Consider the following 14642-nt stretch of genomic DNA (forward strand, 5'->3'; position numbering starts at 1 on the left):
AACCCCTAGTCCCCAGAATAGTGAATTTAGCCGTCTCCATGTATGCTACCATAACCCACCTAATAAGCTCAAAGTTCATTTTTAAATGCAGTCTAAACCACAAAGTATTGAAAAACTATAACCGGCCTGTTCACTGGAAAGGGCGGTAGTGTACAACCAAAATATATAAATGCTTTCACCCAATTCACAGTCGCCCACTTTACCTGAACTTAAAGACACAAAATCAAGAAGAAAAACAGGAAGCTAGAATGCTCCTGTTGTCACACAGACACCCTGTTGGCCCCTAAGTCAGGTGCCCCTTGCAGTATTTCTTTATTTTTAAAAAGAGAGAAAGTACAATGGGCTGTCTTTCACCTATTCTGGGTGAAATTTGGCAGCATAACAGTACAATTACTGACCCAAAACAAGTTGACCAGGAGGGGAAACTCTGCCCAAGTCTGAAACTTCTGTTTGGCATGCAGAATTGACCATTTCAGCCCACTGTAATTACTGGTTCAGACCTGTTTTGACACCTGTTTTCAGCTCATATTGTTCCCTGCACTGTTCTCCATCAATTGTTCCCTGCACTGTTCTCCATCATTTGTGCCAAGTGCCCCTTGATTCTGACTTCAATTGGGCTCTGAAATAACCTCTGAACAGTCCAAAAACAGTATTGTTTTAGTGCTGTTTCAGACACTTGCTTGGTGAGGTTACCACCCTCACCTGTTCCTGCTTGGGGGCAACAAACAACTGCTCCTGTTCCTGGAGAAAGGAGGCTCTTGCCTCATGCAAAAACAGTATATTCCCACACAACTGTACATGAATCAGAAGAAAGGCCCTTGATTGGGGCATAACCATAACTGTCAGGGAGAGAGAGAGAGAGAGAGAGAGAGAGAAGGGAGCAAGCTCAACCCTCTGTGCATCATAGACAAGGTAGGCAAGGTCTCAATAATTCTCCATCAGCAACTGTCCATCTTTTTCCCTCTTCAAATGAGCCCCCAAAGGCCCAAGAAACTGCATGCTAGCCCCTCTTTAAAGAGGAAAGTGCACAAATTTGTGCCAAAGGGCAGCACTGGAAGGTGTTTCCTGTTCTAGCCTTCCGGTCTAAAATTCTCCATCCTCTGTTCAAAATTTGACGGCACAGACCAGAGGATTAATCCTCGTGCAAAAACGAAGATAATGACGCGAACAGATTCTGAGGTCCAAAAATAGTAACTCCCTAAATTTTAGGAGTTGCTTCCATTGCATCCCACTAGTCTTCTGACCATCTTTGCAGACTATGGCTACATCCAAATTTGTAATGTAGCTCAACTAAAAGTGAATTTCCACTGATGAACCCACATGGACTTAGAGATTTGTCCATCTTCACTTTGAACTAGTTTCTTCCAGGCTAGTTCTTTAGCACACTTGTCCATATACACTTTCACAAGTCTCTTCCAAGCTTGTCAATCTACAGTGCCATCAGTCTCTTCTAGACTTGTACTGGACCTTAACTGTCCAATCTTGACTCACTAGACATTCCTGTCTATTTCACATACTGGCCATGCAACTCAGGCGTTTAGATTTCAAGAGGCATCCTTCCAAAAAGAAAAACCAAATAAAGTAGTAATAAAGAAATCAGCAAAAAGATAATAGTTGTCACAGTCTTGTGACAAAAGCACCTTAGGATAATCACAATACCATAACAAAAAGTGAGAATTAACTGCCTCCACCTACACTCTTCACTGGCTAAGGAGTCAATTTAGACATGTTTCCAGGACAAGGAATCAAGTTCAGATGTGTAAACTATCACCCAGCATTGGATCTGTTATCTGTACTATCAACTGTAGTTCCCATCTGCTAAGAGTCGTTCCTTGGACACCACATCAGCAGTGCCACGTGGCAGGCTGCCATGTGAGCAGCAGTCCAACTGCATTAGTCGGATGCATTTAATGCACCGACCTGATCATTTATGGGCATTATTTCAGCCTATAAATTGGCAGAGTTTCCAATAGTCTTTGTACATTATCTCTGACAGATTTCAGCCTGCTGACTGCCGAGATTGCTCTCGGGGCTGACAGAGATTGACATCCTTGAGGTGGAGAGATATGCAGATATTCTCTCTGCACCCGTGTATAATTCTGCATCCTTATACACTGCAGATTTTCTGCGTTTCACTATCTCTTTCTCTCTCTCTGTTCACTCTTTGTCACGGTCATTCGCTTCCCGATTGCTTCACTCTGATATGGTATCAAAGCATTGAAGGACTGACCTAGGGTGAACCTATCTGAACAGGAGTTTTCAGTGCGACACAAGGCTGCGTTTTCAGCGTTCAAGTGCGAGCAGGTGGGCTGCGCATCAAAACAAGGCTGAGGCGGGCATGGGTGTGCGAGAAAAGAGAAGATTTGCTGAAGCTGCTGCTGTTTTTGCTGTTAGAGAAGGAAGAAGGCTGAGTTCTTTGGTCTTCAAGTGCAGATTTCACCTTTTCATCACCTCTGGCGGGTGAAGAAGGAACGGGACGAGCAAACCTCAGCCCTAGCAAGCTATATTTTCACAGTCAGAGGGGGCTGCTTTTTGTGTTTTGTGCACGCATTGTAGGTCACGATGTCTTCTGAGGCCTAGACAAAGTTTCAGGCGATTATGGACTGGAAGGTGCCCGTCCTACCGGCTCTTCCTTCAGATCAAAAGCTCGATGGTGAGAACTACCACATCTGGCGGGTTATGATGCTTGCCATATTGGAGTCCTATGATTTGGCGGAGCTTGTTACAGAGGCTATTAATCCTTCTTCGTGAGACGAGTCCAGACTCTCTTCCAATGAGAAGGCGGAGTTGGCAAAGGCTCAGGCACATTGGGATAAACTCAATGCACGCATTCGCTCATTTTTATTTCTCATGTACTACAGCTGTTCTCTCTCATATAGAGCATTTGACAGTAGCTAGGGAGATATGGCTAGAGTTGCATCAGATGTATAATCGGATGAGTGTCATGAAGCAAGTTTCTTTGGAAGTGCAAATGAGGACTATGAATATCAACAAGTCATCATCCATGCGGGAGCATATCAACAAGCTAAGGCAGCTTCAGATATAGGTTCAAAACACAGGGAACGTGATCTGTAATATTCCGATTTGCTAAAAGAAATACACGCGTGAACTGCCTCAAATGAAAATGAAAATTGGATAAATGAAAAAAAAAAATTCTTCCCCCTTATCCCCCCAGCCGACTGACGAGCTGGAGGGGGAGGGAAATAGAAGGAGCAATTAAGCTCCTTGGTGGAGCTTGGAATGAGGGGGGGAAGCATGCGTGAGGACACGCAGGGGAGGGAAGATCCCCCTCCCCTCCCCTATATAATTGAGGGGCCGCAGGCTGAAAAGGCGACGGGCCAGAGATGGGGATGAAGACGGAAGGATGCTGCCATGACGCTGTGCACGTGAGGGAAGAGAAGAGGCTGGCACACTGGGGAAGATCATTGTGTGGAGGAAGGAAGACTGTGACGTGCCGTGCCGTGTGGAGGAAGGGGAAGAGAGCCGCGCTGTGCCAGCTGCCACCAATCCTGATCGCCGCCGCCTGGGCTTGTTTGGCCACCGCCAGCAAGTCTCCAAGTCGCCACGTGCTGAAGCTTCTTAGAAGCTTCTCTAGGAAGCTTCTAAGGGGGCTTTTATAAGCCCCCTTCCCATTGGATCCTACACAAGCAGTCTTTACACCACCCCCCCCCCCCCCGGGAATTTAAGCCCCCTTTCCCCTTGCATCCCCCCAGAAATCCATTTTACTCCGGTTGTAAAGCCTTCCCGTGGATTTTCATAAAGCCCTTTTTACCCCTCCTCCCCCCCCCCCTCCCCCCCCCCCCCCCCCCGTGTTTTATTTCCCTAAGCCCCTTTTCACCCCCTTATAAACCTTTTAACCCTTTTTTTCGTCCCCCTCATAACTCTTTTATTTCCACAAACCCCTAAGCTTTTTCTTAATTCCCCATATCCCCATTATTATCAAAATCCAAATCATCATCATGGCCTCGGATGATATCCCGTAAGGAAAAAGGTAGCCGTGAGATAAAAGATAGGGAGGGAAAGTAAAGGAAGTGAAAAGAAGGAGTGAAGGAGGAAGAGTGGGAAAAAGAAAAAAGATAGGGAAGGAAAGTAGAGGATAAGGAAGTGAAGTAAAATATAAGGAAGGGAAGTAGGGAGGAGTGAAGGAAAAAAGGGAGTAGTGAAGTAGAGGGTGAGGAAAAGATAAAGAAGAGTAAAAAAGGAGTAAAAGAGTTAGAAAAGAGAAGGAATAGAGGAAGGGCAAGGAAAGAGAATAAGTGCCTTCTATTCCTTTAACCCAAGTCAAAGTCCTCCAAGGGTTCCTGTGGTTGCAAAACCACACTCACCCATAAACTTTTTTTTTTCCAAAGAAACGGTGGAATTCCAGAAGAAAGAGAAAAAGGCTATCTCACATTCGAACTACGATGCCACCCAAGAAAGTCCAAGGTGTAGCTGCGGGAGGATCATCTCCCGGTATCCATGTGGATATCTCACCCCAAAACCAGGTTTTTCTTCTTGGCTTTTAATTCGGTTTTAAGTCGATCATGCAAAGAGAAATTGTTAGGGATAGGATATATTTGTCCGAGTTATTTGTAATAAAGAAGTTTAGCTTATTTGAATGAATGATAATGAATAGAACTTAGTTTCCTTCGAGTTGCGTCAAGCATTATAAATTACGAGCGAGATTATCCATTTATTATAGAAGTATATTTTAGTTAAATCCTAAAGGTGTAGAAATTATATATTGCACCATTAGTCTTATTCCTTTCGCAACGAATCATTGTAAATGGTTAAATTCATAAAAGGTTTCTTTCGATGCTCAAATTACCAGGAAGTTATCTTTGCTAATTGCACATCTTAGCAAGGCAAATGTTGTATTTGGCATGAGTTCATCTGAAAAGAAAACGGAAGTAAATTGTCACAAGGATAGCAAAACCGTGACAAGACGATTAATATTACCTCCCAAAAATTATCCAAACCAATCTAAACATAGAAATATTCATACCCTAAGCGCTTGACTATTTTCCTTATTGTAGGGTCAAACAAATTCGTAAAGATAAAGAACTAGGGCTGTCCCCGAGATCCTTAAAAAGAAACCCTAGGCCCGACATACGTCAGCTTAAAGGATCTAAAACGGATTACTCCATCGTAGGACTTGCGCAGCAAGTACGAAATCATTTAGTCTTGTGATTAATTCACAAGGAGAAAGGGTAAAAACCCTCATCAAGGATGGCAGATCCCTACGCAAGTTATCTTGAAAAAGGACGTATTTTTGGATATCCTTCGAATTAAGGAAAGTTGTAAACCGGAAACTAGCATATCTAAGGAACTTTAGGGTTGACCAAGTTGGGTTAATAAGGTACGCCCTACACCAGAATGTAAAGGATCTTGCCAATTTACAAGACACCTTGGAAACGAGTGCTGATACACTCAAAAGGAAAGAACACTTCCTTAGCAGTTTGCCAAACAACACGGTTGATTAATGGAGATGTTTGTGCTTGCTAGAGATTTTAGGGCTCTGTTTGAATTATGAATTACAAATTAAATGAGTACCTATACTTCAGGTTAAAGGCCTGAAGGAAGAGGCAGTTTCAGTTACCCCCGACTACCTGCCTAACCCTAACCAAGAGGGTTGTTCACCGCGCCGGGAACGTGGACCGAACCCGCCGCGAGAGGCTGAGCTCTACTTGGAGTAGGAGGACGCTTGGGTGCTAGGGGGGGCTCTGGCCGTAAATCCCTCGCCTTTCGGGTCCTGCACAAGAGGCTAACGTGACTCGGGATTGGATCTCGAGGCCCGCATACTAGTCTACGGGCAGAAGCTTGGAATAGTGATCACTATGGATTACTGGATAGCCTTCGGGCGGATTTTGGACAAGCCTACGGGCGGAACTCCTTGTATTTCAAAGATAAAATGATGAAATGTTAAAAAAGAACTTGCTTGATATTGTTTTTCTATGTCACGTGATAAGATTACGTGAAGGAACCAGTGCTTAACAGGATTAATTAAAGAAGCTGATTGTTATATGTCAAATTAATGTGTTAGATAATTACATAACTAAAACAAACCGAGGAAAGTGCGGAGGATAGACCATGGGTCCGTCCTACGGTTGGGTGGTCCCGGTTAGCCGGGAACTTTTCTCAAAAATCTCGAAGAACAGCGGGATGATCATCATCATCAAAACGAATAACGAGAACGATGACCTAGAGTTACGTCTTACCCGATTTACGTTGTTTTAGGGGAACGGAATGGGACTATGCCTTATGGCAGAGAGGTTGAGCTTTGCATCCCTCTCGTTTCCCATTCTCCTTGAACCAAGTGCAACGTGAATCCGCTTCGGACCTGGCGTTTCTGCGTAAAGTAGTTCGCTCGGGTCTGACGCTAGTTACTGTTAGATAATGACCAATCAGGAAAACCCTAATTCCGGTCGATCCTAAGTGGGAACGGCCAGGATACTTCCGTTACGTGGCAGACGCGGAAAGACCTAGATCGCAAAACCCGTAACATTCCATGCGAGTGCCGGGCGGAGTTTTCTAGACATCCTTTCCGATGGACTGCTAAGACGTGTCCTGGATGATACTAGTGGACACGTTACATGATCACTTCTGAAGACATGGCAATAACTCTTCTTTCTCAGTTACCGCCTCGCTTCAGTGGTTTTTATTCCGCCTTGATTGCCTCAAGGTGGTCTGAGACTCTTCAATGGGAAGGGTTGGTTCCTATGGTCTTGGACCAAGAGCAGCAACTGAAAGGAACCAATGCTTTGAAATCTGAAGCTTTGGTTGGTCAATCCTCTCAAAAGAAGGGGAAGGACCAAAAGAATAAGAAGGAAGACAAATCTTAAGAAGGACAAAGACAAGGAGACTACTTGTCACATTTGTGGCAAAACAGGTCACTGGAAGAAGGATTGCCCCGAGAAGGAGAAATCTTCAAAGGATTCCGGAGCAGTGGCTACTCCCTCATCAGCTGTTTTCCTCCATTTGGAGGTGGTTGAGGATTCAACGCTATGGGCTTCTGATGCTGCATTGACGGCCCCATTTACTCAGGAGTGGATTGTTGATAGTGGTGCCTTTAGGCACATGACTCCTCCTTCTACAGATGTTACTCATTTGTGGCCTTCTCATGGTCAGATTCTTATTGGAGATAATTCGTCTCTTTCTATTCAAGGACGAAACAACATGCATCTTATTCTAGACAGGCGTGGTGGTGCCCATGCATCTAAGGTACTTTATGTGCCGGCTTTGGGATATCATCTTCTCTCGATGCACAAGATTTGTGCCCTCAACCTCTTGGTTGAATTTGATGTGGATTCTTTTCGGATTCTTGATCGAGGATCGAGAGCGGTTCTTTCTTCAGGTTATGAGGAGAATGGAGTCTACAAGTTGCAATCTTCTTCTGCCTTGACTTCTCTTCTTCTTACCTCTCAAACTCATTCCGAGCTTTGGCATGCTCTGTTTGGTCACCTCAATTGTGAATACCTTCGGAAGGCGTCTAAGGTTTGTTCAAGGTTTGCCAGATATTGTGGCGAGTCAACAGCCTTGTGTATCTTGCATCCGTGGGAAGCAGACTCGTGATGTTGTTCCTAGCAAGGCTTCGAGACGGTCTTTAGTACCCTTGGAGCTTATTTCCACCGATCTTTGTGGACCAATGAGGACGGAATCCCTTTAAGGGAGTTTGTATTTCATGCTCATTGTAGATGATTACAACAAGATGACATGGGTCTATTTCTTGAAGCTGAAGTCCGAGGCTTTCTCCAACTTCAAGGATTGGTTGCTCTTTGAGGAGAACCGATCGGGGCGGAAGTTGAAGACCTTATGACCAAATGAGGGCGGAGAATTTGTTTCTAATGAGTTTACTCGATTTTGTGCAGATCGTGGCATACACCAGAAGAATGGCATTCTGGAGCAGAAGAATCGCAGTGTAATCAAGATAGCCCATACCATGATGGAGCATCATCAGACACCTCAATGTCTATGGGCTAAGACTATGGCTACTTCAACACCTGGGCGCTATGCAAAATCTTTAGCAACAAGGCGAGCCTTTTACTTGTCCTAAGAGCCATCACTATGGGACTTGGTTTTGAAGACCCATTTGACATCAATCACCTTCTTATGAGAGAGACGAGGCACAAGGTACCAAGTGCCATTCCGCTCAATAGCCTCCAACTTGGCTTCCATCACTTTCCGCCAATGATCAGACTGTAAAGCCTCCTTTACTGATGTAGGCTCTTTGTCTTGCATAACACGAGACATCAAACAATAGTTAGAGGAAACAAGCTCCATAGTATGTGCCTGGTACCACAATGACATCTACGGTTCATCCTGCAGTTGCCACTTCTTAGGGATTCCCTCGATCCTTGAATCTCGGAGCATGTCACGGGCCCAACGAGGAGGAGGCTGAATATCGCCGCTCTTTATCTGCTGAAGTTTCTGGAAGGTCCATCGTCAATGGAGGACCAATTGGTGAATTCAGTGGCTGGGAAGTAGGCTCCTCATCCGAAGAAGAGTCCTTAAGAGACGTAGGCTCTAGAGAAACAGTTGTCGGGCCCAGGTATCACTGGGATCTCCAAGTACAGGGTGACCCTCACCCCCCTCTGGGGCTGGAACCTCAACAAACCGAATATCATGTAGACATCCCGCTTAACAGGATCCTACAATCGGTAGTCTTGAGATTGTGAGCTATAGCCCACAAACACCTGTCTTCTAGAAGTCGCTTCAAATTTGTTACGTTGTGTTTTCGGGATGTGAATATAAGCATTATACCCAAAAACCTTGAAGTAAGAAACATCGGGCTTTGATCCAAAGTACGCCTCGAAAGGAGTCGTACCACCAACGACGGAAGTAGGGGAACGATTCGCACAGCAACTATTCGTGCTGTTCTTGCCTTGGTTGGTCATAGGAGATGGCTTGTCTTTCAATTGGATGTGAAGTCTGCCTTCTTGAATGGTGATTTGAAGGAGGAGCTCTATGTAGTGCAGCCTCCTGGCTTTGGTTCCTCAAATGGAAAGGTTTACAGGTTGAAGAAGGCCTTGTATGGCCTAAAGTAGGCTCCGCGTGCTTGGAAAACGAGAGGATTGATTCATTCCTCTAAGCCAAGTTGGGATATCGCCGCTCTAGAGCCGATCCGCAACTTTATGTGCATACTTCCGAGGGTGGTCATGTGTTGTTTGGTTTGTATGTTGATGACTTGATTGTTACAAGTAATCATGCCCAACAGGTCGCTAAGACGAAGGCAGTCCTATATTAAAAAGTTCGAGATGACGAATTTAGGACTTCTCCATTTCTTTTTAGGCCACGAGATTTATCAGTCTCAGAGGGGGATTTTCATCTCTCAATAGAGATATGTACAGGAGCTCTTGGTGACTTTTGAGATGGAGGATTATCAGTCCATTTCTACTCCTATGGATCCGAACTGAAAGGCCACTTCACACGCAGATTCTCCTTTGGCGGATGCTACCCACTACTGTCAGCTGATTGGATCATTGATTTCGCTCCTCAACACCTCAACACACAGGTTGATCTATGTTTTGTTGTGGGTCTCTTGGCTGGGTTCATGAGTACACCTCAACAGGTGCATTGGCAAGCTGCTCGGAGGATACTTCGGTTTCTAAAGAGGGCCTCCGACCTCGGAATTTCCTATCTAGCAGGTATAGATGTTTCTGGTCTTGTTCTTACAAGTTAGAGTAATTAGGATTAGGCAGGCGACGTGGACTAAAGGCGGTCTACTACATGTTATTATTTTACCTTGGGTGCTGGTGCTATCTCTTGGAGTAGCAAGAAGCAGCCCACGGTAGCCCTAAGTATCAAGTTGCGTCTTCTACCACATGTGAGACTACGTGGCTTCGGCGTTTGTTGGAGAAGCTTGGCTGCCCCCAAACTCGTCCTACTATTTTGTGGTGCAACGATGAGAGTTGCATTGTCTTGGCACAAAATCCCGTATTCCATGCCCAGACGAAGCACATAGAGATCCAGTATCACTTCATCAAGGAGAAGCTTCTGGATGAGACCATCGATGTGGAATACTGTAAGACCGAAGACAATCTTGCAGATTTGTTTACGAAGGCACTTCCCCAGGCTTTACTTCACCGACATTCCAAATCCCTCTATCTACTACCTTGTCCAGGATCTGAGAGGGGGTGTTAAGAGTCATTCCCCGGACGCCACGTGGCAGCAATCAGACTGCAGCAGCAGTCCACCGACTGCATCAGCAGCCGACCTGATCATTTATGGGCATTATTTCAACCTATAAATAGGGTGAGTTTCCAGCAGTCTTTGTACATTGTCTCTAACAAATTTCAGCCTGCTGGCTGCAGAGATTGCTCTTGGGGCTGACAGAGATCGAGATCCTCGAGGTGGAGACATACACAGATATTCTCTGCACCCATGTATAATTCTGCCTCCTGATATAGCATTCTTCACTGCATATTTTCTGTGTTTCACTGTCTCTTTCTCTCTCTCTCTCTCTCTCTTCTCTCTCTGTTCACTCTTTGTCACAGTCATTCACTTCCGCATTGCTTCACTCTGACACCATCATCTCCTCCTGCACCAGTATGTGTTACAGACACAAACTCTTACCAATATACAAATCCTATCTACGAAACAGACCACTATGTCAGTGCTGCCAGTGGTGTGGTAAAGCTTCCTGGACTATGGCCAACATTAAAAGTAGAGTCCCAACCTAGAAGGCACACCTCCAGACAGATTCTTCAAACTCAAGGTACCACATGAAATTATGAATAAGATTTCAAAGGCCAAGCACTTCAAGAGTTCAGATGATGTTTACAAACTTGGGACACAAAGATTGTGCTCAAACTTCTCAACTATGTCAACATCCCTCTCACTGCTCTTTAGCCCATAGAATGTCGTGACACTTCATCTCCAGCATCCAGTCATCTGATTAGCTATTACAATTGGCAGACTTAGCCAGCTATTATGCTCAGCTGAAGGGTTTAAAGCCAATCAGTCCTTCCGCTTTCACATACAAACCTCTGTAAAGGCACATGTAAGACTCACTGTTCAGCTTCCTTGGTGCAGAGAAAGCACCAGAATAAATTTGGAATGATTTCTTGGGCTTTCACACCTAAATTTCTATAAAAGCAAATCCAAGCATCACGCACAGCACCATTGGCCCAGAAAAAGCACCACCATCACAGCATCTTTGGCCCAGAAAAAGCACCACCATCACAATTTTCAGACCTCCTTAAACGATGCCTTTGATACAGATTCCAGGGGTTTTAAACCTCAAGCCTGGACCATGGTTGAGCCATGTACTATCTAAAAGCCAATCATTTGCACATTCTAAATCAGGCAAACACTCACAAGCTGCCATCAACTACTATCTGTACCTTTAGATAGAGGTAATAAACCACCAACATAGTACATAGTCAAGCAGATAATATCCACACCATAGATCAGCCCAGTGCATAAAATCAGTAACTATAAATCCTTATGTATCTTTAGATGTTTAATGGCTTATTAGTATGAGAACATGAAAACTTGAAATAAATTGGGGGAACATGGAAGGATCAGAAAATGCAGGGGGAGGGAATCAAAAGACATGCAACATTGATGTAGTGTTGATGTACCAAACCTGCCAGTTCGTCCTGTAGCGCCTGCTATTAAAACCTTAAAACTGGTGTATGGATTTGGTTTGTTTTCTTCAGGCTTCTCAGACTTCTCTCTTTCACCTGTAGGCTGGTCATTTTGTCTCAAACCTTGGCTTTCACTGGGAAGTTCGATTCCTTTGTTGTCATCAAATGGGTTCGGACTGGACTTAAAAGTTTCTATAGCAGTATCCAAGAGAACTTCACCAAATCCAAATGCCTCCTTCCTAATGCTTTCTGCAGCTTTTGTGGATTCCTGCGCTACTCTCTGAACAGAATCCTGCACTTGATTGAGTGACTTGTTTGCTTCATTTCTTAATCTACCATACCCCTGTTCAAGTACCACACTTTCTTCTTGCAAAGCTTCCCCTGCTTGTGATTGAACCTGATCAAGTTGCCCACTGACGACCTCACTTGCATCCTCCAAAAGACTTCTTCCTGCTGCTGCAGCTTCAGCAGCATCCTTTCCGAGCTGCTGCTGTGTTTCCTGAAATTTTCTTGCTGTGTCAGACCCAATATCCATTGCAACATTTGCAACAGCACTCAATGAAGCTTCAGCTTCATTAGTCCTCTCTTGACACCCTGAGATAGCATCATCGACCCCTCGGGCTAGGGTCTCACGAGCAGTATTTGCAACAGTTTGCACTCCCTCCATAACATTATTGACTACTACTTCTTGAGTTTCCATGCCTTTACTTACTGTATCTGAAACAACGTCTTCTGTTACCGTGGACAGCCTGTTGCTTGTGGACTCTAGATCAGTAGTTGTGGCCTGAGACATATTACTACTAATCAAGCCTTGGTCTGTTTTCACATGGTCTGGAATACGAATGCTGCCATCTGCAGAAATAGTTGACCCATTCGAACCTTCATCTGATGGAATTTCTTCAGCTTGTGCGAATTGGCTTTCAGCTGGATCAACGGTATCAATCTCATCGTGACTAGATGATGAGGGATCTTGATAAGCAAGCCGAGCTAACATGTCAATATCCTCTTCAGTCTCCTCCTCTTCCTGCAATTCGTTCAGCAATTCAGATTTGGTAGGGGTCATTCCTTTCCTGTGCCCTGCATCAATAGGGTTCTACCAATCATCAGATGCAGCCAAAAGAAACTTTCCAACCACACCAATATTTCTTCTCACTCCAAATACTTGAGGCTATTGTTATCTGCATATGAAAGTGCAATTCTCAGAAAAGCAAACTCAACGTCCTGCTGAACTACAGGGCATAAAAACCAGAGGGCTAGTCTAACGCTTTACAAAAGCTCAAGCCAGCACAAGGGGCTTTTATCCCCGATAGAGCAGAGTATTCAAAACACATGATGAACTCCGACTCTTCGTCAAAGCTGCAGTCAGCACAAAAGGCTGTCTTCCTAGATAAAGCAAAGCATCATAGAGGCAAGATGAACATCACGAGTACCTCACAGGTAAGTGATAGCTCCATTGCAGAAGCTCAATACGCTGTCAGTGTTCTTCAACCTCAAGAAATGGTCGCCTATAATAGTGTCCAAAACTTTGTGTCTGCATGCGTCCAGACACAGAAGTTTTTGACTGGGCCTCTTTGCCCTTGTTTTCCCCTAAAATGTTGAACATCATGAGCTTCTGCTTGGCAAGCAGACGTGATTCAGGAGCTAGGTATGCAGTTCCTCCCTCACAAAAGCTCATGATGTTGTTGTAATTCACAGTGTAGGAATTCTAGTGGGAATCTATTCAAAACTTCTTGTGAGAAGGTCTGAGCTCAACTTACTAGGTCGACGGTGCTGAGTTTTGGCTATCAGCTTCTCTACATCTCTTCTAGATCCTCCGGTGACTGCCGCACAACGCAAACTTCTCCTGCAGCGGCTGCCTGTTCTGCTAACTGATGGCTGAGAATGATCAACCAAACGGAGCTTGCGGAGCAAATGAGAGGGGACAGAAGCTTTGCATCGAGCTCCATGAGAATGGTTGATGTGATGATCGGGCAGAATCGGCTGTGAAGATACGAGGTTCACGGCCATTCTTCTTACCTGTTCTTCTTCTTTGATCTTCTGCTTCTTTTGACGCTTCGACTGTTCGAGAGGAAAACAGAACTAACCGAGAAGGCTCTCAAGAAAAGCCCTAACTCCTGCGGCCCTTGGCAGTAACAAGAACCTGGCTCGTGAGAAGATTGTGCGCAGCGAGAAGCTATTGACTGTCTTCTTCACCCGCACCACAACCTCTTATGCAGAATTCGAGACATTTGGAGCATGTATTCGTCCTCCACGTGGATGCGTGCGTCTTCATGGTCGTCAGGTCGCGAAGTAGGCTATTGATTCGTCGAAGATCATTCACGGGCCTTGTCACACGAGGCCACACAGGCCCGCCACGTCCCTGGTCACAGGTCGACCGCGAAGCGAACGAATATGCGCCTCCATATCTCTCCTCTCTCTTCCCGATTGCCAACCAAGTCAGCTGCGTGAACTAGGTAGACAGACGCAGAGCATGCTGCTAAAGAGCAACTCTTAAACCTTGAGCAATGAGTATTAGCACTCCACTCTAGGACCCACACAAACAGAGGTCATTAAAATGATGGTGCTTAAACTCTTGGTGGATTTGATAGACTCAGGAGGAGATACTCTACACTCTTTTTAATCTTTTTTAACTTAATTTTTCCATGTTTTTTCAATTTTTCCATACTTCTCGTTCCAATCTACCATGTAGACCTACACATAAATTTTCTCTCTTCTCCTCTCATGAGAGATGATGATACCAATTGTATTGGTTATGGTCTCATAGGCCATTATGGCCTTTTAGAGAGACGTTAATAAATCTCTCTCTCTCTCTCTCTCTCCACACACACAAGCAACATATTCCCTATTAATTCTACCTTAGAAATTTCAAACCTACTTCTTGTAATAAATAAATAACACACTTGTATCAAGTTTATGCAGGTGTGGGTGTCAAGGTGCTTATATAGTATAGATGCATCCCCCTCTAAATAGTATCACATGGTCATGAAATGTATTGTAAACAACACAATGCATATCTATGAGACAATAAGAGAAGCATCAAAATATCATATTAGATCATCCATATACACAAACAAA

The 14642-nt window shown here is 44.6% G+C and overlaps 1 protein-coding gene across 2 annotated transcripts in view; it reads right to left on the reverse strand.

The window, feature by feature from the left end:
• LOC148026663 (uncharacterized) overlaps positions 1-14127 on the reverse strand; it is a 37699-nt gene extending 23572 nt beyond the window's left edge. The window contains exons 1-2 of one of the 2 annotated variants that reach the window (XM_087691142.1): positions 13325-14126; positions 11567-12644 (exon numbers count right to left, since the gene is read on the reverse strand). In XM_087691142.1, the coding sequence (XP_087547268.1) occupies positions 11567-12644; positions 13325-13574 (1328 nt within the window). In that variant the 5' untranslated portion in view covers positions 13575-14126. Of the gene's footprint in view, positions 1-11566; positions 12645-13324 lie in introns of both variants that reach the window. The other variant, XM_087691143.1, reaches the window with a different exon arrangement.
• Positions 14128-14642: the final 515 nt, after the last annotated feature.

Source organism: Lygodium microphyllum, chromosome 13, assembly GCF_053477565.2.
Source record: "Lygodium microphyllum isolate KBCC chromosome 13, Lygodium_microphyllum_v1.1.10, whole genome shotgun sequence".
NCBI lineage: Eukaryota > Viridiplantae > Streptophyta > Polypodiopsida > Schizaeales > Lygodiaceae > Lygodium > Lygodium microphyllum.